At 36.4% G+C, this 25,513-nt stretch overlaps 1 protein-coding gene across 1 annotated transcript; it reads left to right on the forward strand.

Moving 5' to 3' along the window:
- Positions 1-1,292: 1,292 nt before the first annotated feature.
- Positions 1,293-22,972, forward strand: LOC103273004 (arylacetamide deacetylase-like 2; the record flags this gene model as incomplete). Its single annotated transcript, XM_008070469.1, has 4 exons — positions 1,293-1,515; positions 3,270-3,339; positions 7,527-7,698; positions 22,370-22,972. Coding segments are annotated over 4 exons (1,068 nt in total), but the record flags the coding sequence as incomplete, so codon positions are not given.
- Positions 22,973-25,513: the final 2,541 nt, after the last annotated feature.

Genomic DNA, 25,513 nt, shown 5'->3' on the forward strand with positions numbered 1-25,513 from the left:
ATCAAAGGTTTTGTTGCAATTTGTCCAAATGTAGTTCATTTGAGCTTATCTTTTTCAGCATTACCAAGCTTCTTGGATTTGTAAATATGTATTTCTCAACAGATTAGGAAAGTTTTTAGCTATTATTTTATCAAAAATCTTTTCTGTGCCAATATTTCTCCTCTCTTTCTTTGGCTCCAATGACAAAAATGTTAGGCCTTTTGATATTATCCATGGATCTCTAAATATGCTCCATTTTATTTAAATTATTTTCAATATTTTTTCAGAGTGCATAACGGATTTTGTTCTATTGTTAAGTTTACTGATTCTTTCCTGACATCTGTTTTCTTAGGAAGCCCATCCAGTGTAATTTTTTCACATAAATAGTTTTTCCAACTCTAAAATTTTCATTGTTATTTCTTTCTTTCTTGAGAATAGCTAAAATTCGATCCATTTCCAGAAAATTCATCTTTCTGTTACAGAAAATGGCTATAAGAGTTGCCTTAAAATCTGATTTTGGTCATGTGTGTTAATTCATGCCTATAATCCTAGCACTTTGAGAGAGTGAGATGTGAGAGGTCTTTGAACCCAGGAGTTCAAGACTAGCCAAGGCAGCAACATAGTGAGATCCATTCTCTACAAAGAAAGAAAGAAAGAAAGAAAGGAAGGAAGGAAGGAAGGAAGGAAGGAAGGAAAAATATTAACTAGGCGTGGTGTAGTCCCAGCAACTTGGGAGTTTGAGGCAGAGGGATCTTCTGAATCCAGGAGGTCGTGACTCTAGCCTGCATGACCGAGTGACAGCTTGACTCAAAACAAAACAAAATAAACAGCCACCCCCCCCTCAAAAAAAAACCCCAACAAATAAAATACACCAAAAACAAAAGGCTTTGGTTTCACATCTGGATAATCTCAAGACTTGCATCTATTGATTAATTGTATTTCCCTGAGGAAACAGTCTTATTTGTAGCATTTTGTCTCTTTGTTTGCTTTGAGAAAAACAAGAAAAAAATTATAAAATCTGCTATTTTTCATGTACTTTTTAAGATTTACATTTACAGTTAAGACATAGTTAGACCAACATAAAATATACTGGCAGTAAATTGATGACTTTAAGTGACATTACACTTATTCTCAAACACTGTGTCTTGTTTTTCTCTAGAAGCAATAATAATACACATGTTAGGATGTGCAATAAGATCTCTACAGTATTATTATGTTATTCACTCTTCCTTATTCAAGGCATCTTTATATGCATTAGATGTTACTAAAAATCAAAATGGCTAATGTTTTAATTTTGGATTTTTTTTTGACAGTCTTTATTCTTGGAAAACGTCGGTCTTTTGAGAGCTGAAAAATTATTTTCCACAATAGTATATCTGGATCTTACAAAACCAATTTCAGATGAAAACATCACAGTGACTGACACTGCCTTTAGGGACACTCCAGTACGTTTGTACTTGCCAAAAAAAAAGTCAAAAAGACAGAGACCAGCTGTAATTTTCCTTCATGGTGGTGGCTTTGTCCTGGGAAGTTGCAGTAAGTACATTTCTATGTGTATGTGTGTATTGCACACTTTGTATATTTACATTAAATAATTGGTGTGGTATATATAAAATTAGTAGAACATTGGTTGATATATTATTTATTTTTGTAAATATGTGCATGTATTTTAGGAGAGAGATGGTAGACTATATCCCTCATGCTTCATACATATTTCTTCATACACAGCATGGCAGATAAAATCACAAAAATATTAGATGAGATTTTTGTTTGATACAAATTTTTATTATTAAATAAACTTATATTGACAGCATAGAACAAAAAGGGGACATTCAGGTGGTAAACTTGAAGTTCAGTTCTGAAATTATGAAAGACCCTGACTTCAGATGCAGAAAAACTGATGTGAACAAGATGCTTTAAGTGTTGTGTCAGAAATAATACAATTTCTAGTTACCATGTAGCAATCACATGTTTAAGATTTAGACTGTGATGTAACAATAATGTTTAATCTTAGAATCTAATGCTTAATTTGTAAAGTCAGAATATAAAATAGTACCATATAAATAAAATGGATCCCCCCACAAAGTCTATGTTCTCACCTAAGGTTTGGAGATGATTGCAAGATGAGCAGTGAAGTAGCTAAGTCACATAGTATACACACATTCGTACAATTACTTTTGGACTGTTGGTGAATGTTATGGAGTCTCCACACAGCAGAATACAAAGTATATCATACTTCGAAGAGGAGAGAAGCAAATGATAATACTTTTTTCCTCAGAGAATCTACAGGTTGTTCATTATAAACAGAATCTGGTTCAATGACCTGTAATTTCGAAACAAGCAAAATGTTACTGCAATCAGCTGGGTAGTCAACTTTTATTTTGCTAGGTAAATACATTTTTAGGATGATATTATCATCACAATTTTAGAAGTACAGATACAGACACAGAGAGGTTCAGACACCACTGGCGAGTAATCCCTCCATGCTTTCAATGTGACTATTATTTAGATTAATATTTCTTTGTTGAGAAGGACAGTTCCTAAAAAAAAAATGATCTATGGTTGTACCTCTGAATATATGAAAATTACATCCTGGTCATTTTCTACTCAGGTTGATTTCAGAGTTCTGGCTTATAGGAACAAGTAGAGTTTTATGGGAAACCATGGTAACGAATGTATTAGTTGTAGAGAGTTGACACATGTACTTTCTTCTTTTTCCTCGTTCTGCAAATACCAAAACATATAGGATTCAATCAGGAGATAGCCAAAGTTTGCTGTCTATTACTAACAGGCCTTTGAAAAAGGTACCTTTAAGTCTTGCTAATGGTTCACCCTTGAGTGAGTCACTTACCTAGTGTAATTTCTAGCAATACTGCATAGCCACCAGACTTCTCTTGATGAAATCTGCCACAGAAAGTAGCAAAGTATAATGCATCTGGGCCATCTTTGGTAAATGGTGCCTCTTTGAAGTGTGCAACAAGTTGGATCTGCGAGGAGTGTTTTGATAGAAAATGAATGAATCAAAAGGGCATGCCAAGTTTCTTCTCCTATTGTTATCAATCAGATGTCTTCTTTTTGACTTTGGTTAAGAATGGATTTAGTAGATGGAGGATTAGGGAGGCTTTTTTACTCTACAGAGATCCTTTCACATGGTAACAGAGTAAGGATTATAGGCATTCCACCTGTTAATCACAATTCATATTTTTATCTCATTTCATGAGTGTAGGTGATGGTTTTCCATTGTTCTTTATTTACAGGGTACACCTTTATATTTATTTCTTTTATTTCAGAGACTTCGGCTAACGACTTCCTGAATAGATGGATGGCAAACAAACTTGATGCTGTTGTTGTGGGAGTGGAGTAAGATTTTTTTAAAAAAAATTATGATTCTTGCCCTTGCAGTATAAGTTTGATTTCCAAACTCAATTTCCGTTTAATCTCTGCATTTGTAGACACCTCTGAGAGGCTCTGCAGGATAAGCATCATTGGCAATACACTGGGATCATCTGTAGGGAAATAAAACTAGGTCCTAGAGTAAACTGTTTTAATCATCAAGTAGAAAACTTAGAAAGGCTGGGTGTGGTGGCTCACACCTATGATACCAACACTTTGGAAGGCTGAGGTGAGAGGATTGCCTGAGCCCACGGGTTTGAGACCAGACTGGGCAATGTGGCAAGACCTCATCTCCTCAATTAAAAAAAAAAATTACCGGGCGTGATGGCACATGCCTGTAGTCCCAGCTACTTGGAAGGCTGAGGTGGAAGGATCGCCTGAGCCCAGCAGGTTGAGGATATGGTGGCAGTAAGCATACCACTGCACTTCAGCCTGGGTGACAGAGTAAGACTACAACTCAAAAAAATAAGAATAAAAAAGAAAGAAAAAAAGAAAACTTAGAAAGAGGGATTTTTGTTAAGCCTTACATATTGAGATACTGGTTTTGTTTGAGGTGGTAATATAAAGCTACGTTTCAGAGAAGTTTTTGGTGGAAAGAACATCAGGTGACAAATGTTGGGACCATCTGAAAATTTCAAGTCATTCTCTAAATGAGAGCTCTAGTATCCCACAATTTTTGTCAAAATTTCCAGCAATATACCAGAAATACTAATAAATGTCTAGTACTTTCTGGCTTGTTCTGGTGTCCTCTGTATTTCTGAAATCATCATCCTCAGGAAGAAGAATGTTTCCATTTCTCCTACCAATTCCACAATGTAGAAAAATACTGTAAGCTGGGCTCGGTGGCTCATCCTGTAATCCCGCACCTTTGGGCGGCTGAGGTGAATGGATTGCCTGAGCCCGCAGGTTCGAGACCCGCCTGGGCAGCGACACCTCATCTCTACAATAAATCAAAAAATCAGCCGGGCGTGGTGGTGCGCGCCTGTAATTCCGGCTACTTGGAAGGCTGAGGTGGAAGGATCACCGGAGCCCGGCAGGTCGAGGCTGTGGTGGCCAGGAGCGGCCACTGCACTCCAGACTGGGCAACAGAGTGAGACTCCAACTCAAAAAAACCCCCAAAAAACCAAAAAAAACCCTTTAGGACTTCTAACCTGATGTTGAAACAGAGTATAATCCCTCGTGAGGTCTAATGGGATCAAATAAAACATACAAGTGGAACCACTGCAATGCAGCTCATTATTGCTGCTTTACAGCAAGCAGAAGTATCCCTTGTGCTTTCAGAGATATTTAATACTAACTAGGATGTTCTTCATTTACTCTATAATTTTAGCCTAATATGCCACTTTCTCATTTTAAACACATTTTAAAGTTGCCGAAATAGGTTATATCTGTTTTATGAATCCTATCAGATATGATATTTGTTGTTATTTACCCCGAAGTATGTTGAAAGTAACAACCACATTTTGATATGTTAATCTGTTTAGATAATACTATATTTCAGATAGTTTAGAGATAGATTACAATATGACAAAATTGCTAGGACCATCTGGCCATGTTTAGTGATTAATATTGACATATGAATAATTAACTAATTCTAACAGTGGGTATTAAGATTATAATTACAGAGAGAAATTAAAAATTAGATAGTCCAATACAGGTTTGCTGCTATTATTAGAAGTAAATGTTTAAAATGTGTGTGGGGGTGTATATATATATGCACACTAAAAGATGCTCTAATTTTCCATACAAATGAATTTACAATGATTAAGAAAGATTTCTTCTTACATCTAATCATATTTATATTTTCAAGTTTTTATTTTGAATCAAGATTTTAGGCATTGCTCAAGATATGAATTGAAACATCATCTTGTAGAATTTTGATCTAAATACATTTCTAATATAAAATAACTACAGATCATTTGCTTTTAGATTTTCTACTTTCAAAGTCTTTGGGTATTCTGAACCATGGTTTGAAAATTTTTGTCCCAGAAAGCATAGGCAACAAAAACAAAAATAGACAAATGGGATTACACAAAATCAAAAACCTTCTGTACATCAAAGGAAATAATTAACAGTGTGCGGAGAACCTATGGACTTAGAGAAACCTTGACAAGCCATGCATCTGATTCGGGGTTAATATGTAAAACATTTATAATTGATATTTTGGGTTTAAACAACTTAAGAGCAAGAAAACAAAAATCTTAATTAAAAATGAAAAGATATCTGAGTAGATTTTTCTCAAAAGAAGATATACAAATGGCAAGTGATACTTGAAAAATGCTTAACATTGTTAGTCATTAGGAAAGTGCCAATTAAAAAAACCACAATGTGATGTTATCTAATGTTGATTAAAATGGCTATTATCAAAAAGGCAAAAGACTAATGTGGGTGAGGATGTTTAGAAAAGGAAATCTTTGTCCATAGTTGGTGGGAATGTAAATTAGTACAGTCATTTTGGAAAACTGTTTGGAGTATTCTTTAAAAATTAAAAATAGACCAGATGTGGTGTCTCACTCCTGTATTTCCAGTACTTTGGGATGCCGAGGCTGGAGGTTGAACTTTGAGACCAGCCTGGTCAATACAACCAGACCTTGTCTCTACAAAAAAATACACAAAATAGGCCCGACTTGGTGGCTCAGCCTATAATCCCAACACTTTGGGAGACCAAGGCGAGTGGATTACCTAAGCCTGTGGGTTTGAGACCAGCATAGGCAACTTGGCGAGACCTCATCTCTATAATAAATCAAAAAAATTAGCTGGGTGCAGTAGCTCATGCCTGTAGTTCCTCCAGCTACTTGGAAGGCTGAGGTGGAAGAATTGCTGGAGCCCAGCAGGTCGATGAGAGGTGGCCATGAGCATGCCACTGCACTCTACCCTGGGCAACAGAGTGAGACTCCAGCTCAAAAAAATTAAATAGGAATTGTGGCATGTAACTGTAGCTCTTGCTACTGGGGAGGCTGAGGTGGAAGAATCACTTGAGCCCAGGAGTTCAAGACTGCAGAGCCAAAATCTCACCACTGTACTACAGCTGGGGCAAAAAGAGTGAAATACTATCTCAAACAAACAAACAAAGAAACAAACAAATGCAAAACAAAGCAAAACATTAACCAACAATAACAAAAAACACACTAAACAAAAACTCCTTAAAAATCAAACACTTAAAGATAAAAATACCATATGATCCATCAATTCCACTTCTGAATATCTAACCAAAAGATTTAAAATTAGTTTGTCAGAGATGTCTGCCCTTCCATGTTTATTGTATCACTACCCACAATAGCCAAGATATGAAATCAACCTGTGTCCATCAACAGATAAATTGATAAAGAAAATGTGACATACATTCACAAAGGAATACTATTCAGCCTTAAAAAAGACATTTTGTCATTTGTGGCAAAATGAATGAAATTAGAGAACATCATGCTAAGTCAATAAGCTAGTCACAGAGAGACAAACACTGCAGATTCTTACTTATATGTGGAATCTAAAATCACTGAAATCATAAAAGCACAAAAAAGTGGTTAGAGATCCCAGGGGGTAGGGATTGGGGAAATGATGGTTAAAGGGTACACAGTCTCAGTTAGACAGGAGGAAGTTTTTTCTCTTTTATTGCATAGCATGGTGAATATAGATTTTAATGTTGCATAAAATAAATTTCAAATATTCTTAGGACAAAAAATAAAGTATTTGAAGTGATGGGTACATGATCTAGCTTGAGCTAATTATTCTATGCTGTATTTATAAGTTGTAACCTCCTCACTTTGTACCCCATAAATGTATGCAATTATAATTGTCAATTAATAAAAATTGTTTTTGAGCCTCGAGCTACACTGAACATTTGATGAATGCATACAGGTTGTCCCCCTACTTATTGCTCTTCTGCTGAAACTTTTATATATAATTTTTTAAAAATGAAGATACATCCTCTCTCTCATTTCCTCATAGAGCCAACATTTCAAAACCTTTGGTACCAGAATTTCCTTTTGGTTTTAAAACAAAAGTTACTAGTAAGTCCAGGTTTAAGTGACAAAAGTCAAAGATTCAAAGAAGGGCCAATTTTATTCAGTGAATCTGTTGGTGAAACTGAGGAATATTTGGACATGTGCAATCTAAGTTTAATTATAGATGCTTTGTTGCTTTATCTTCCCTTGAAGATATAGACTAGCTCCTCAATACCAATACCCCATTCCCTATGAAGATGCTGTTTCTGCAATCAAGTTCTTTCTACAAGACAAGATTCTTGAAAAATATGGAGTGGATCCCACCCGAATCTGTATCTTGGGTGAAAGTTCTGGGGGTTTGATGGCAGCATCAGTGACTCAACTGGTATGTCTTATGTGTTATGTATGTTTATAACATACACATATTGTAATTCTAGCTCTAAAGATTCATTTTATTTCAGTTACCACATTTGTATTGGTCTTATATTCTAGACAGTGAAATGGCAAAAATGAACAAACACACAAACAACTTTCTGTCCTTTTTGTATAAGTGTACCATAGATAGATGTACATTGAAGGGGCACTAAATATAATACTGATTAAGGTTATTAACTGCATGAATTTTAAGAAAAATGCAACTGTGTCTAAGAACTACCATTTAATGTGATGGCAGCTTGTTGCTTTCCTTAAGTAAATTGTAAAGTCTGCTAAGGATCTGAGATAATTGTAATCTGTGTTTTAACCCTGTAAATTGTCATGAGATAATATTTGGGCCATGTGTCATGCTTATATAAGGGACTCACTGCTGGCCAGGCTCAGTGGTTCAGCCTGTAATTCCAGTACTTTGGGAGGCTGAGGCAGGTGGATTACCTGAGCCCACAGGTTCGAAACCAGCCGGGGTAACTTGGCAAGACCGCGTCTCTACAATAAAAAAAAAATTAGCTAGGCAAGGTATCATGCACTTGTAGGCTACTTGTTGCAGGCTGCTTGGAAGGCTGAGGCTGTGGGATCGCTGGAGCCCAGCAGGTTGACATTGGGGTGGCTGTGAGTGTGCCACTGCACCCCAGCCTGAGTGACAGAGTGAGTCTCCAACTAAAAAAAAAAAAGAGAAAATTGGCTTTATGCTAAAAATCTTTGCTGTGTGCCATTAAATAATCACTGAGCAAATAAATAATATATTTTAAAAATGAATTCAGTCTAATGCATAACTCCCACCCCCAAGACTGTATTTTATGAAATAAAGTTAACATAAGTGTGCAGACACACTTTTCAATGTATAGAGCCACCTCTACTTGTAAAAGAGTGACAAATCTCAAAAATGAGTTGCTCTTATTGTGCTTTTAAATAAAAATAAAATAAAACAAAATCAAATCATTGGTGATGGTGACCTATTGGCATCACGCTTAGCATGAAAAGGAGGAAAATATACTTAAATTCTGTTCTCTTTCTGATCTCAGATCTCCTTTGGGTCTTTAGCTTATGGAATTGATGTGTCTTTAAGCAGATTAAGCCAGTGGGGTTTTGATCATGGATTAAAACCTCCAAAACAGGAAGTGACTTTTCTATAAGAAAAACAAAGGAGCTATAATCAGGAACTCAGAAGATGTGGACTCTCTAGTTTTAGATAAACACACAAGTTCTTACTACCAAATTCCATTGTGAATTACAGAGCAGAGAAATTCTTGGGCATGTCTTCTTCCATATTCAGACTTACTGCTTTAAGATAAATTTTCAGAAGCAGAGCAATTTGTTGCTTAAGGATTGGGAGACATATTGTTTGTTAAATGAGTTTTACCAGTTTGCTTACACACTAGAAATGTAGACAGACGCTGGCTTCACTCATTCCCACAACCGTACTTAATCATATTTACAATGATCTTATTTTTTTTTACACAGATAAAGTGATAACATTTCCACAATGTTTTTGATGTCAATTTCTTTCATTACCAGTAAAAAAATATGTATATATTACTGGTAAAATGAAAAAATGTGAATGACTTTATTTCTCCTTCAGTAGCTTTTAAAGGTCTTTAAAAATTTATTTTCCAGAATATTTTTCTTTGTAATGTATAATTATTATTTGTTAAGTAAAGATATTGACCTTTGTAATTTATTTTTTATGAATGTTTGTAGTCTTTACATGACTTTGGGTTTGCTCTTCTTTTTGAATTTTTTAACACTTAGAAAACTTTAAACTTGCACAATTTTGTTAAAATTTGGTTATTATATTTCTTTATCATTTCTTCCATTACCATTAAGCTTAGAAAAACTTTCTGTTTTTGAAATTTGATAAAATTATTATTTAATATAGGGTATGTACTTCTTATCTCTATTTGTCTACATAAGATCTGTTCTACCTCTAAATTCTTTAATACAATAATACCTCTGTGTTTGCAACATTATGGCCATTGAAAAGCTTTAATATCTAATGTTTTCAATGGTTATTCTGTTTTAATTTGACATTTATTTTATCTTTCACTTGCCAAACCAGATCAGAGTTTACTTATGTCTTTCCAAACAAAAATTGTGTGCCTATTAGAACAAGAACAATTTCAGGAAAAGATAATTTTTTCCATTGCCTACATGGATAATAGTAGATAGAATTACTACTTATTGAACACTACTATGTTCCTGGAACACTTCTTCACTAGTTTCATTTAATTTTCACCATATAAAAATCATGTGCAGTATTGACTAATATTGAAAGTTTAGAGATCAGAAAACTGAGGCCTAGAAAGCTTAAATAAGTATTGCAGTGTCATAAAATTAATACATTGTAAAGTCTGGATTCCAATATATGAAGGGTTCCAAAACTTGTACTTTCAAACACTGGGTGATATAGCTTTCAGTCTCTTCTCTGCTAATAGATTGAGTATTGGACTTGGATATCTTATTGCTGAATATTCTACTGAATGTGAGCTCTTTTAGTGCCCTGCTTATCCAAATACTGTCAGACTTTCTCCACACTGGAATGAATGGGAAAAACTAGGGAGCCAACAGGAAAAAGGAAATTAGTGATGGTGGTAACTAAACTGAATGCATAGATTAAAAAAAATTTGTAATTTAGGTGAGCAAGATTTCTCACTAGTTCAATTACTCAATGCATATTTTATGCACATCTATGCTGGTACATGGGAGACCACACATGGCATATTTTATGCACATCTATGCTGGTACATGGGAGACCACACAAGAGATACTCAACTCACTGGATAAATGGGAGATACATTTGTGAATCGGTGAAAAGGTCCACAGATGGAGCATGGAAGGCTCAAGTCTGATGAGGTGTCTGCCCTGTGCAGAGAATGAAATATGACTGTTGAAAAAGTCATTGGTCCCAGGCAAGAGCTGTGTCCAGTCAGATGATCTCAGAGCCATAGGGCACATGAGAGCATATTCAATTGTACTTCAGTTTTTCTGGAGCTGGCTAAATACCAAGCACAGGTATCCATGGAAGCTAACTGCATGAAAGACCACTAAAGTCAATGGGAGCCATTGAGTGTTACAAACCTCTCTGATCAGGATCTGAAATAATAGAACATCACTTTCAAGCACTTTGCAACTGTACCCATCTAACAAATTCCCCACAGGGTGGGGCCATGGGCTACTGGGTGTGGCACTAAAGTGGAGATAACAAAACAGCTTAAGGGCAAAGTAGAATCCAAAGAGGTTAGAGTGAAGTAACAACCAGTTGCTGTGAAGTTATGCAATAGTAAGTACAACAGGATAATCAAGAGCATCACTGGCATATTAAGGATGTCATGTATATTTCATGTCCATGCCATGCAAATGTGAATGCTTTAAAAGAAAAAACAGTCAGGCGTGATGGCTCAAGTTGATAATCCCAGCACTCTGGGAGGCTGAGGCAAGAGGAATGCCTGAGTCCAAGGGTTTGAGACCAGCCTAGGCAACTTGGAGAGACCTTGTTTGCATAATAAATAAAAAAAAATTAGCTGGGTATGGTGGCACGTGCCTGTAGTTCCAGCTACTTGGAAGGCTGAAGTGGAAGGATCAACTGAGTCCAGCATGAAAAGGCTGCGGTGGCTATGAGCGACAGAGTGAGACTCCAACTCAGAAAAAGAAAAGAAAAGAAAAGAAACTGCCAAACTAAAAAAGACTACATATTTAGTCTCACTATATAGTATATATACATGTGTGTGGTAAATATATATATATAAAACACACATGTATATTTATATATACAATGGTGTGTGAAAGGTGTCACACTGATCAGTACTCTTTTTAAGATACAAATATAGCATATGTAACACAAATATAAGCATGTATGAATATATAATATATATTTCAATAAATACATAACACATTAATATATTACTAGTATATACTTCTAAAATATATATATGGGTGAAATGGAAGGATAATGGATAAATGTACAGGTATAGACACATAGATAAATTAAATTTTATTGTTTTTTAAATATATATAATTTATTTTAAAGATGTAGGGTACAATTCAGTATCCTGCTACTGCCAGTCTGTTTCTCATAGCATTATGGTTAATTGTTCAGGGGGTCCACTTATGAGTGAGAATATGTGGTACTCTGTTCTTTGTTTCTGTGACAGATCACTGAGTATTATAGACTCTAAATCCATCCAAGTTACTGCAAAGTCCATATGTTTGTCCTTCTTTATGGCTGTGTAATGTTCCCTTGTGTATATATACAAAATTTTGTTCATCCAGTTCAGTTTGGGTGGGTAGCATTTGATTTCATGTTTTTTCTACTGTGAACAGTGCTGAAATAAACATGCATATGCAGGTATCTTTTTTATAGACTGCTTTGAGTCCCTCCGGGTATATTTCCAGTAGGGAGATTGCTGGGTCATACAGAAGGTCAATGTCTAGTTCTTTTAGAACTCGCTACACTGTTTTCCATAGAGGTTGAACTAGTTTGTATTTCCACCAGCAGTGTAGAATTGTTCTTTTTTTTCTGCATCCTCACCAGCATCTGTTGCTTTTGTTTTATTAATGATGGCTATTCTTACTGGGGTTAGGTGTTATCTCAATGTCGTTTTGACTTTCATTTCTCTGATGATTAGTGAGGCTGAGCACTTTTTGTTGTGTCTGTTGGCAGCCCACACATTTTCTTTTGAGAAGTGTCTATTCAGGTCTTTTGCCCACTTTTTAATGGGGCTGTTTGTTTTTTTCCTTTCAGCACGTTTGAGTTTCTTGTAGATCCTAGATGTTAGGCCTTGTACAGATAGATAGTTGGCAAATATTTTTACCCATTTTGTGAGCTGTCTTTCTGCCCTCTTGATGGTTTCTTTTGCTTTGCAGAAGTTTTTCAGTTTAATGAGGTCCCACTTGTCTATCTTGTCTCTTATGGCATGGACACCTGCGGTTTTGATCAAGAATGGTTGCCTACTCTTATTTCTGTAAGGGTGTCACCTGCGTTTTCTAGGATTCTTATAGCTTGAGGTTTTATGTTTAGGTCTGTGATCCATTTAAAGTTGATTTTTGTGTATGGTGATAGACAGGGGTCCTGATTCAATCTTCTGCATGTGGTCAGCCAGTTTTCTCAGCCACATTTACTGAATAGGTTCTCCTCTCCCCAGTGGTTGCTGGTGGGGACTTTGTTGAAGATGAGTTGGCTGAGAAATTGAGGTTTTGCTTCTGGAATCTCTATCCTGTTCCATTGGGCCATTTGCCTGTTCTTGTACCAATAGCAAGCTGTTTTGATTATTGTAGCCTCATAGTGATGTTTAAAGTCTGGAAGTGTGATACCTCCTGCTTTGTTTCTTTTGCTAAGGATTGTTTTTCTATTCATGGTTATTTATATTTCCATATGAATTTCTGTATTGTCATTTTCAGGTCTGAGAAGAATGATGTTGATAATTTAATGGGTATTACACTGAATCTGTAGATTGCCTTTGGTAGGATGGACATCTTAACAATGTTGATGCTTCCTATCCATGAGCATGGAATATTTTTACATTTGTTTGTATGTTCTTGGATTTCTTTGAGCAGTGTTTTGTGTTTTTTATTGTATAGGTCTTTCAGTTCTCTGGTTAGTAAGATGCTGAAGTATTTCATTTTTTGGTGGCTATTGTGAATGGGATTTTTAAAAAATTTAGTTATCTGCTTGTTTACTGTTGTTGTATAAGAATGCAACTGTCTTTTGCATATTTTGTACCCCAAGACTTTGCCAATGTCCTTTATCAGTGCAAGAAGGTTTTTGACAGATTCTCTTAAATTTTAGAGGTACAGGATCATATCATCAGCAATGAGGCATAAGTTAACTTCTTCTTTTTCTATTTGGATACCCCTGATTTCCTTCTCTTATGTAATTGCTCTAGCTAGGATTTTTGATACACTGTTAAACTGGAGGGGTGAGAGTGGACAGCTTCATCTTTTTTCGGTTTTCAGGGAAAATACTTACAGTTTCTGTCCATTTAGCAATAAATTGGTTGTGGGTTTGTTGTAGATGGCACTTACTATTTTGAGGTATGTTCCATGTATGCCTAGGTGTTCAAGAGTTTTTATCAAGAAGCGATGCTGGATTTTTATCAAAGGCTTTTATAGTCTTGTGGAGGTTGAACTAGCCCTGCATCGTGGGGATGAAGCCTATTTGGTCATCATGGATGATTTTGGAGATGTGTTGTTGTATCTGACTTGCTGGAATCTTGTTGAGAATTTTTGCATCTATGTTCTTTAGGGATGCTGGTCTGTAGGGTTTTTTTGTCGTTGAATTGTTACCAAGTGTGGGTATCAGTGTAATGTTAGCTTCATAAAATGATTTGGTGAGAATTCTGTCTTTCTCAATTGCCTGGGATACTTTCAATAGGATTAGTATCCGTTACTTCTTGTATGTTTTGTAGAATTCTGCTAAAAAGCTGTCTTGTCCAGGGCTTTTTTTTTTGTAAGTAGTTTTCTTATGGCAGAGTCAATTTCCTGGGTTGTTATTGGTCTATTTAGTTCTCAGTGTCTTTTTGTTTCAAATTTGGGAGGTTGTGTGATATCAGAAAGTCCTCCGTTTTATTTAGGTTATCAAGTTTGTTTCCCTACAGGTATGCATAGTAATTTCTGATAATCTTTTTTATTTCTTTGAGGTCAGTTGTGATTTGATCTTTTGCATTTCTGATTGAGTTTATTTGGGCTTTTTCTCTCTTTTTCTTGGTCAGTCTGGCTAAGGGTTTATCAATATTGTTTATTCTTTCAAAGAATAAGTTTTTTTGTTTTGTTGATTTTTTTCTATGATATTTTTATCTTCTATGTCCCATCTTTTGACTTTTACTTTGGTGATCTAGATTCTTCTGATAAAGTTAGGGTTTTGGTCGTCTTGTCTTTCCAGCTCCCTTAGGTGATTTGCTAGTCTATTAACTTATAATATTCCATTTTCTTGATGTGTGTTCATATATATATAAATTCCCCTCTTAGAACTATTTTTATGGCATCCCAGAGGTTTTAGTAAGATGTTTCTTCATTTTCATTTGTTTCCAGGAATCTTTTAATTTCTGTTTTGATTTCTGTGTTGACCCAGTAATTTTTCAACATCATGCTGTTTAGCGTTTATGCCTTTGTTGGTTTGGGGGAAATTTTTTTGGTGTTTATTTTTATTCCACTGTGGTCTTAGAAGATGCATGGCAGTATTCTGATCTTATAAAATTCATTTATGCTTGATTTATAGCTAATGATGTGATTGATCTTGGAGTACTTTCCATGTGGTGAGTAGAATGTATATTCTGTTGTTGCTGGGTGAAGTGTTATGTAGGTATCTATTAAGACCATTTGGTCAAGTGTCAAGTTGAGGTTCTGGATCTCTGTTGATTTTTTGCCTCAATGATCTATCTAGGGTTGTTAATTGGGTATTTAAGTTCCTAGCTATAATAGTGTTAGAGTCAATATCTTTTCTTAGTTCACTTAGTAGTTGTTTTATAAAAGCTAGTGCTCCAGTGTTGGGTGCATATATGTTTAGGATGGATATTTCTTGTTGATGGATTTAACATTTTATCATTATGTAGTGTCCTTTCATGTCTTTTTACATTTTTGATAGCTTAAAGGTTATTTTGTCTGATATTAAGATCATGACTCTTGCCTTCTTTTGTGATCCACTTATCTGGGTATTCATTTATCATCCTCTAGATTTGAGTCTATGTGCATCCCTTGTTGTGAGATGAGCTTTCTGAAGGCAGCAAATAATTGGGTAATGGTTTTTTATCCAGTTTGCTATTCTGTGTCTTTTCAGTGTGCATTTAGTCCATTCACATTCAGGCTGATTATGGAAATGTGACTGTTTATTCCCATCATGAGGGTCTTATAAAGTTTTTTGTTTGTTTGTTTGTTTCTTTGTTTTCTTTCAACTTTTGGATTGATGAATGTAAGTGTTTTCAAGTTTTCAGTTGCAAAGTTTTCTGTGTTGATTCTGTATTCTTCTGTTCACTTGGGAAGTGTGTGGTGATTCTTTTTTCTTTCTTCTGTGCTTAATACCTATTTAAGCATCTCCTGTAGAGTTGGTCTAGCAGCTGCATAATCTCTTAGTGATTGAATGTCTGAGAAAATTTTAATCTCCATTGTTGATAAAGCTGAGCTTGGATGGGTAGGACATTCTTGGTTGAAGTTTTTTGTCTTTGAGAACTTTGAATATTGAACTTCAGTCCCTTCTAGCCTATAGTGTTTCTCCTCAATACTGCTATTTTGATTGGTTTTCCCCAGTAGATAGTCTGATGTTTCTGTCTTGCAGTCTTTAGGATTTTCTCTTCTCTATTTTGTGCAGGTGAATTACTATGTGTCTAGGGGTTGGTCTTCTCATTTGATGTTTTGTGGTGGTTCTCTGCATATCTTGTGTGTGGATGGTTGCATCTCTGCTGAGATGGGGCAGGTTTTCTTGGATAACTTCTTGGAATAAATGCTCCAAGGTGTTCTCTCTTTCTCTTTCTTTTCTGGGATACCAATCAGGCATAAGTTCAGCCTCTTGATATAATCACACATCTCTTGGAGACTTTGTTCTTTCTTTCTGAGTTTTCTTTCTATCTTTTTTTTATGAGTTGGAGCCTCACTCTGCCACCCAGACTGGAGTGCAGTGGCTGCTCCTGGCCACTGCAGCCTTGACCTGCTGGGCTCCGGTGATCCTTCTGCCTCAGCCTTCCAAGTAGCCGGAATTACAGGCATGCACTACCATGCCCGGCTGATTTTTTTATTTATTGTAGAGATGAAGTCTTGCCAAGTTGCCCAGGTGGGTCTTGAACCCATGGGCTTAGGCAATCCACTCACCTCAGCCTCCCTAAGTACAGGATTACAGGCTGAGCCACCGAGCCTGGCTTCTTTCTATTTTTTTTAATAGATTGAGTTAATTTCATATTTTGGTTTTCAAGTTCTGAGATTATTTCTTCTGCTTGATTAATTCTGCTTTCCAAGCTTGTCATCTCATTATTTATTTCATGGATGAAATTTTTTATGGTCAAATATCTCTGTTACAAGTTCTTTCGTGTTGCATCTTGTCTTTCTTGAGTCTTATTCACTTTTTCCATTCATTTCCTAATCCTGGTTGTATTCTGGGGCCAATCAGTGGTGATTTCCATTGTTTGGGTTCTGAGGTCTGATTTTTCAGGTTTTTTTTTCTTTGTTACACTGGGAATTACCTGTGTTCTTTTCATTGATTTTTCCTCACTTGTGACAGATCTCTTTCTTTTCTCTTTATTTCTTTATTTAGTGTCAGTGGGAGATGCTTTTACTTCTGATGTTTGTTCAGCCCTCTGTTTTTTCTTGGTCAGGTCTCTGAATTTGTTCTATTTTGATACCAGGCTGTGGGTGGGAAGTTTTGCTATCTCTTGTAGTTTTGAGAGTTGAATAAATTGGAAGATGGGAAGCTAGGATTCAAAAACTACTTGCAAATTACAATGATTCTGTTATGGATTCCCTGAGACCCACTCCTCGCCTCCACTCTATGATGACACAATGGGTATGTGTGTGTACGCCCTGAGATCAAGGTACAGTAACAGCAGTGTGGACAAGAGAAAAAAGTAGAATGAAATTAGACAGGCAAAAATTTTAAAACCAGAAAAACAAAAGCAGAAATGAAAGCAAAAAATAACACACACACACACACACACACACACACACACACACACACACACACAAACTTAAACCAAAACAAACTGGAAAAAAAGCAAAACAAACACAAAATAAAAAATCGGAAAACCAAACACACACACACACACCCAACACATAACGCAAAAGAGAAAAAAAATAGAATTCAAGTCAAACTCTCACACATACATCATTCACGCACACATTGAACTAAAAAAAGAAAAGAACAAACAGAATTAACTGAAAGACTAACATGCAATAATTCACATACACACATAAACAAAAAACAAAAAAAAAATAAGAAAGAAAGAAAAAACTAAAGAAAAAAGATGAAGTGAAAAAAGGTAGGGGACAATCCAGATTGAATCCTCACTTACACATTTGTGCACAAAAGAAAAAGAAAAAAATTTTAAAAAGCAAAGACACAAACAAAAAACCAAAAAGCAACCTGCCTTCTTGTGCCAAGTCCTGTAATTGTTCCTCTTAGTTGCTCACAAGTAAGACCTTTCTTTTTTCCTGTGGAGCTGCAGTCTCATTCATAGTCTTCCCAGTGTCTGACAAAGGTAGGAGAAAGAGGCAATAGAGTGGGTAGGGCTTCAGTCCTCCTCTCTCATTCTTATATGATTAGGGGGATCCTCTCTGGTGGGGAGGTGTGGTATTCTCCCTTCCCCAGGTGATGGTGGGGAGTGCCCCAGCCAAGCTTATCCTGGAGTAGAGTCCTACTATTGCGGTTGATGCCCAGGCTCCCCCATCTCAGTTATACCCCAGACATGTGGGTCTGATGTTCAGAGGATTGCAGGGGAGGAGGGTATTGGGTCAGCCCCAGACTCACCGCCGATCTCTTTGGGGGTCTTCCTCATCCTTTTCTGGTCACATCCTTTGCCCCACAGCTGAATCAGTGTAGGGGGTGGGGTACACAAGACTTAGTAGTCACCCTGTCCCTCCAGAGTTTGGACTTTCAGGATATTCCTTCTGAGTCACAATCGATCTTTGAGTAGTTAATCAATCCACCATCGCAGAGATTGAGTCTGTCAGTTTGTGGTGAGCGAGCTGGAGCATTTCCCTGCCCAGTTTTCAAGCAAAAAACCATAGTGAAATGGCAGGGTGCCATTTCTTCTTCTCCAGTGGGACTCTGTCTCTGGGCTCCCTTGCTGTGCTCCCTCTGCAGCTCTTGCTGCCAGTGTCTGACTGGGTGCTGTGGTTGTGAGGCAGAGCCTGTAGCTGGCAGTCACTCCCAGCAGCTTCTTCCCAGGAAGGGCTTTGCTGGTTAAAAAAATTGTGGCACTCGGTATCTGCACCCTGGGCAGTGTTACAGTCCAAGCAGAGCAAAGGTAGCACTAGCCACTTCACCAGGAGAGTCCTTGCCACTTGTTCCCGAAGCCCCACTCAGCTACTCACGCCCACTTACTCACAGACATGTACGCAAAATGCGCCTTACATTCCCTCACTCATACTGAGACTTGCATAGTCAGACTGGCTCTATCTCTATCTTCCTAGAATCTTCTAGATAAATATTATGATAGCTCAGACACTGAGTCAGATTGAAGGGCATTCAAAATCTAGTGGGAAGAATAGAGACTACCTTGAACACAACACTACTTATAGTTTTATGGCATAACACTATATGTAGCTTTTAATATAAGGGTGGAATAAAAATTGGCCTGAAATAGATTGGAATGGAGAGAAATTGCTCTGTGAGTTTAGGAAAGGAGTGATTCTTTGGATCAGGTATTTATATAAACAATTATACACATACACATTTCTAGGTAAATTTAAGCATATCTAAAATATGTGGGGAGATTCATGCCTGACTACTAGCAGGGTGGTTGTGACTGGTGCAAAATTGTGAATTTTGGATGATTTGAGAGCAAGTTCTTCACTAGTTTATTGAAGAATGTTGAATTTAACTTAACTCTTGAAAGAAACCAGAGAAATAAGAAAGAACATTGAGTGTTGGGTCAACAGACAATATAGGGAGGACTTAGAGATATTAACATTGAAGCATTTGTGACAAAATAAATTGGCACATTTGAAAAGAAAATGAAGAACATGTATTGGCGGATTATTTTCAAAGCTGCCAGAGTTCAGTTCAGCTACCGTTCTGTATGGGGCTGGGGGTGCTGAGGCAATACTGCCCTATTCCTCCACAAGTCTTCTGTCTGCCATCTTCCAGATGCTAGTTCCCAAACTTTGCATCCTGCTTTGCCAGCATTAGAGTCACTAGCATGCCTATCCTTGGCTGTTGCTACTCCTGCTACTCTTTTTCTCTAGGGAGGACACAGAAACTACCCTAGCTGCCTAGAAAAAAATCTAGCAATAATTAGTATCATTGGAGGCATACCATTTATTGTGTTCCTGTTTTCCAAGTTCTGAAAATATTCGAGTTGAAGAGATATCTTTAGGTTCTTTTCTTTCAAGGTTCCAAGACTTGTATTGGACAGCAGCTTGTATTGGACACCAAGACTTGTATTGGACACCAAGACTTGTATTGGACAGCAGATTCTCTGCTAGTACAAGAGTTTAACACTGCAAACAGGCTGTTTTTTAGTAGGCACAGTCCTTCCTTCTAAGCATGGATGTAACATATCAAATGAATGTCGGGTGATTCTTGAAATATCAAGAGCTTCTAATGCCCTGGAGGTTTTCATATGCTTCCATTAAGGTTAGAACTTGCAATCTGTCTGACCTGCTCAATGATGAGACTTCCACTGTAGCTCATAAAGTTGCCTAAGCCCTAGGTTAATTTAGGCGTTGTGAAACCTTCTATAATTATCTTCTCAAGTGAAAATGATCCCTAATGGAAGGTTCTGGTCATCAGAACATCTCTGAAGGCTTAGGTTATGACTCACTGAGTCTTTTAGGGAGCTTACATCAGGAAGCACTGTTTTGGGGTTTGTAATAAAAGGCAGTGGTTTTAGTGAGTGTTTAGAAATAAAGAAAGATAATTCTCATCATCCCTGCATAGTAGCTTCAGCACAGTGGGCATTGGCAGAGAAATAACATCAGTGGCTCAAGATAGCATATTAGTAGTGACAGTTACGAGGTAGGACCCTTCAAAAAAACAATAACTTATTAATAAAAAATTGTCTATTTAGTGTTACATGTTTAAACATCAGTCACCTTCAAAATACTCTCCAATTAATGAAATATACATATTGAGATGCTTTTTCCACTGCTCAAAACAGTTTTTGAGCTTGTTAGTTTTGATGCCTTTTAATGCTTCTGCCATTTTTTTGTTTTACCACTTCCACATCAGCAAAATGTTTTTTTTTTGAGGAGTTTTTTCATCCAGGGAATAAAAAAAAAGTTGCTCAGGATGATATCAGGTAAATAGGGAGGGTGGGGCTGTGGCCATGCCATTTTGGGTCAAAAACTGCTGAACACTCACGTTGTGTAGGTGGGTGCACTCATAAATCACCCATCATGGAATGGGCAAACACCTTGAAAGAATCTTTAATAAAATCGCTAAAGTCTAACACAGCCTCTCACAACAATGCTAGCTGGCGCGCTGATGCAGATGGATTCCAAGAACACTTATCTAGCAGGGAAAGCCTGTAGTACAAGGCATTCACCCTCCAAAATATAATTTAAGTTTTTTGGGGTCCCCCTCATATAAGCCCTATATCATACCCACACTGTCTCCTCCTTGGTCCTTCCTCTTTAAATCAACATCTTAATGTCCTGGCGTTTCTTCTACCTTCTTTAGATGTAATAGTCGAGGAGTTTTGCAACTTCTGTTGAGAAAAACAGTGTTCTCACTTTTCTTTTTCCAATAGTCTATGGATTTTACCTACTTTTAAGCTTTTTCTGTGTTTCAATATAACTTGGAAAGAAAAAAAAAATGAATGCATGATCTCTATGTGTCTGCCTCTAGAATCAGCCGAATCTGTGAACTCATCTTTGGGGGTCACTTCTGCTACTGGCCTGAGAAGGTATCAGTTAAATCTCTCTGCCTCATTTTTGTCTCCCTGGTCACTATTGTTTTCACCACTCAGATAATGAGATAATCCTCTTGTTTAGTAAGTTATCTGTCTGAGGGCACTAGGGAATGATCACGGCACTGCACTGGAGATGATTCTGTAAGGATCTTTGTCTTTCCTCATTTCTTGTTGAACTTGTAGATCCTGCCATAAATTAAAGGTGTATTTTGGAGTTTATCATTTACTTTTGTAATGTACTACTGAGATTTCAATCAATTCTTTCATTTAACTAGCTACTTTGGTGAGGAGGTGATCAAAAGAAATGCCATTCAGATCTGGATACATTCATGTAGAGTGGCAGCAGGTACATGTGTAGAGATGTCATTGTTTCAGAAGCTGCTTGTGGCTTAAATAATTGCTCCTGGGAGGTTACTTTTAGGTTATCTGCTGTAGTGTGTAGGACTAAAAAGCAAAAGGGAAGAGAAAGGTATTGTGACTCTTCTCACCCCATAGATGAGACCTCAGGATGCATTTCTTCTCTGGTAGAAAATTCGTACACCAAATACAATGTCCACATCATTTTCCACTCTTCAAACTACCATATATTCTTCTGCTAACTTTCTATCACACTACATTATTTTGTCCCAAAGGTGAGTTGTATATTAGAAATATATATATATATATATATATATATTTAACTTTGGAAAGATTTCTTTTGAATTAGGTTAATATGTGAGCTTGGGCTTTAGTATTTTATTAATATATTAATTCTTTCTTCTCACTCAGTTTACTTTAGTCAAAAGTAATTTTGAAATATAGATAACTTGCCATCTCCCTTAGGAATCTCATAACTGTATTTCTATTTTGCGGTCATATGTGAATAAACGTGTGTGTGAGTAATTACTGTACTGATAAAAGTGAAATAATGCATTTTAGTATTTCTTAAAAGTATAAATATTATGAATATAATCAATAAGTAATGTGTAAATTTTGTAACTTTATCTTAAAATGACTTATTGAGAGAGGTAAAAATTCTCATTCCTATAGTTTGAAAACCTTTGACTCATTCACATTTTATTATATGTTTTTCAGCTACAGAATGATCCAGACTTCAAAAATAAAATTAAGGCACAAGTTTTAATTTACCCTAGCTTACAGATAATTGATTCCTTCACGCCGTCTCAACGAGAATATGAACATAATCCAATTCTGCCAAGGGATATGACAATTAAAATTGGATGCTTGTATTTCACTAAAGATCAAGCACTGCCCCAGGCAGTGAGGAAAAACCAACATATGCCTCAAGGATCAAGACATCTGTTCAAGTTTGTCAACTGGAGTTCCTTCCTTCCTGAGAAGTATAAAAAGAACCATGTTTATACTGAACCAATTCTTGGAAGACTTAATAAATCATATCCAGGACTTACGGATAGTAGATTATCACCCTTGTTAGTCAATGATTCCCAGTTACAAAAGTTGCCATTAACTTATATCCTCACCTGTCAACATGATATCTTGAGAGACGATGGACTTATATATGTCACACGACTTCGAAATGTTGGAGTTAAACTTACTCATGATCATATAGAGAATGGAATCCATGGAGCTCTGACATTCATAGCATCACCATTTTATTTACATCAAGGTTTTAGAATAAGAGATAAGTATGTTAGTTGGTTAGAAGAAAATCTATAAATGGTACATGTCGCCAACTAAAACTAGTTAATGTTATAATTCAAAGGTTATGTTTTGAAGTCTTGTGAGTTAAATGGGTAGAACAATGATAAGAGTTTGTGTTAAATAGAAGTTTAAATCAACATAAAGGTTATTGTGTACCTTTGAACAAATTACCTAATTTTCCTAATCTTAGATCTTGCCAAAGTGAAGACATTCATGTATTATTCTCATTAAATATTATTCATTCTGCTTGATAAGCTCTATATGCACCAATTGCAATAACACATTAAAAGGGAGTATGATGATAGGCAAACTAGGCATGACAGTTTCCAGGCAGTGATAGGAATACTAGTGAGGGTGAGGAGAAAGTTTAAGGAAGGAATGGCATTTACGTGGGGAAATTACTGCATTATATTGCAGCCATTTTTTTTTCAGTGACATATGGTTCATACATTAATTGCCTCTGCTCATTGTAAGTTCTGTTAACTTTTTTCCTTTCGCTTAATACAACAAAGTCTGTTTTCAAATGTATTGCTAGACTTCTTTGCTTATTGAAGGAAAAAATTAACTTCTGGACTGTAAATCTTGCTACAGCCTGAAGATTTGACCCTTACTCAAAGTTTTAGCAAAATTAACTCTGAAGGTAGATCAATTTATTGCATTAATTATTAATCCAAGAAATTCCTTCATCAGTTGTACATGGCAGTCAGGATTATTTATTTTGTTATTTTGAACTTCTGAAATAAATCCTTCACCTGTGAACATAGACTACATAACTAGCAAGATATTTAACCCGATGATCTCTGTACCTTTTGCCCTCCTTGTTATGATGAGATCAACATTCATATCAGTCTACACCAACCTCATAATTAAAATGCATTCCGATTAGGAAGCATTACAAACAATGTCTAATTTTATGAGGTTTTTGTGATGCTACTGTTTGCCTGGTATTGTTTTCTGTGTCTTTTCTAAATAATGAGTAAAAATGGTTATGTGTTAATTGTATCTTTTGAGCTTGTTGATAATCCAATACCCAAACTTTTTTCCTTGGTCTGCATGTTGACCACCTCCGTTTTAGCTATCTCAACCATAGTCTGTTCAATAACTTTCAACAGATTTTACCATATAAGACTCTTTTCTAAAATTCAAACCCTGAACTATTGCATACACTCCAGAAAGTGAAGATCAGTATGTATTCTTAGCTATTAGTTGCCCCAAGGTACGTGTGAAGCTATCACATCCTTTGCAATAATCATTTGATTGCTTCACCAATAAAACAGATGGGACAATGAATGATCAACTCACCCTATACCAGAATTGAAAAAATATTTGTTTATTTGAATTAACTATATTTTTCCTTCCTTCCTTCCTATCACCTTTCTGTTTATCTCTATTTGTCTAATGTCTTTTAAGGCTACAGTGTAAGGTAGCTGAAGAAAGCTCTCTAGTCAGGGAGGAAGGTGACAAGGATCTCATCTGGGATCCACCAGGGGCCAGTTTTGCGGTGTTCAACATGTCACCCACTGTTACAGGGTTTCTGTTTTCTTATCTTTATTTTTTAAATTTAATTTAATTTTTATTTTTTTAATTATAAAGATGTGGGTTACAATTTAGGGTTAGGTATACAAACATTGGTTATGCAGGTACCCTTGTTGATGAGGTATGCCCCTCCCTCCCCTAACATTCTCTCTCAACTATCAATCACAATCCGCTCCCGCCCCACACAGTTTCCCACTACTGGCAATCTTTTTCTTATAGTATTATAATTGTTCAAGCTCCGCTTATGAGTGACAACATATACTACTCTGTTTTTTGTTTCTGTGATAGATCGCTGAGTATGATCGACTCCAAATCCATCCATGTTGCTATGAAGTCCATGTGTTTGTCTTTCTTTATAGCTGCATAATATTCTGTTGTGTATATGTACCACATTTAAAAAAATCTAATCCAGCTTTGATGGGCAACATGGTTGGTTCCATGTTTTTGCTATTGTGAATAGAGCTGCAACAAACATATGTGTGCAGGTATCTTTTTTGTAGAATGATTTGAATTCCTCTGGGTATATTCCCAATAGGGGAATTGCTAGGTTATATGGAAAGTCAATTTCTAGTTCTTTCTGAAATCACCACACTGTCTTCCAGAGAGGCTGCACTAGTTTGTATTCCCACCAGCAGTGTAGAAGCCTTCCTTTTTCTTCACATCCTCGCCAGCATCTGTTGTTGTTTGTTTTATTAGTGATGGGCATTCTTACTGGGTTTATGTGGTATCTCAATGTGGTTTCGATTTGCATTTCTCTGATGATGAGTGAGGCCTGTTTTCATATGTCTGTTGGGTGCCCGTATATCTTCTTTTGAGAAGGGTCTATTCATGTCTTTTGCCCACTTTTAAATGGGACTGTTTGTCTTTTTCCTTTCAGCATGTTTGAATTCCTTGTAGAGCCTAGATGTTAGGCCTTTGTCAGATATACAGTTGGTAAATATATTTCCCCATTCTGTGGGCTGTCTCCCTGCTCTCTTGATGGTTTGTTTTGCTTTGCAGAAGTTCATTAGTTTGATGAGG

Source organism: Carlito syrichta, unplaced genomic scaffold, assembly GCF_000164805.1.
Source record: "Carlito syrichta isolate Samal-C Ts95f unplaced genomic scaffold, Tarsius_syrichta-2.0.1 Scaffold313440, whole genome shotgun sequence".
Taxonomy (NCBI): Eukaryota; Metazoa; Chordata; class Mammalia; order Primates; family Tarsiidae; genus Carlito; species Carlito syrichta.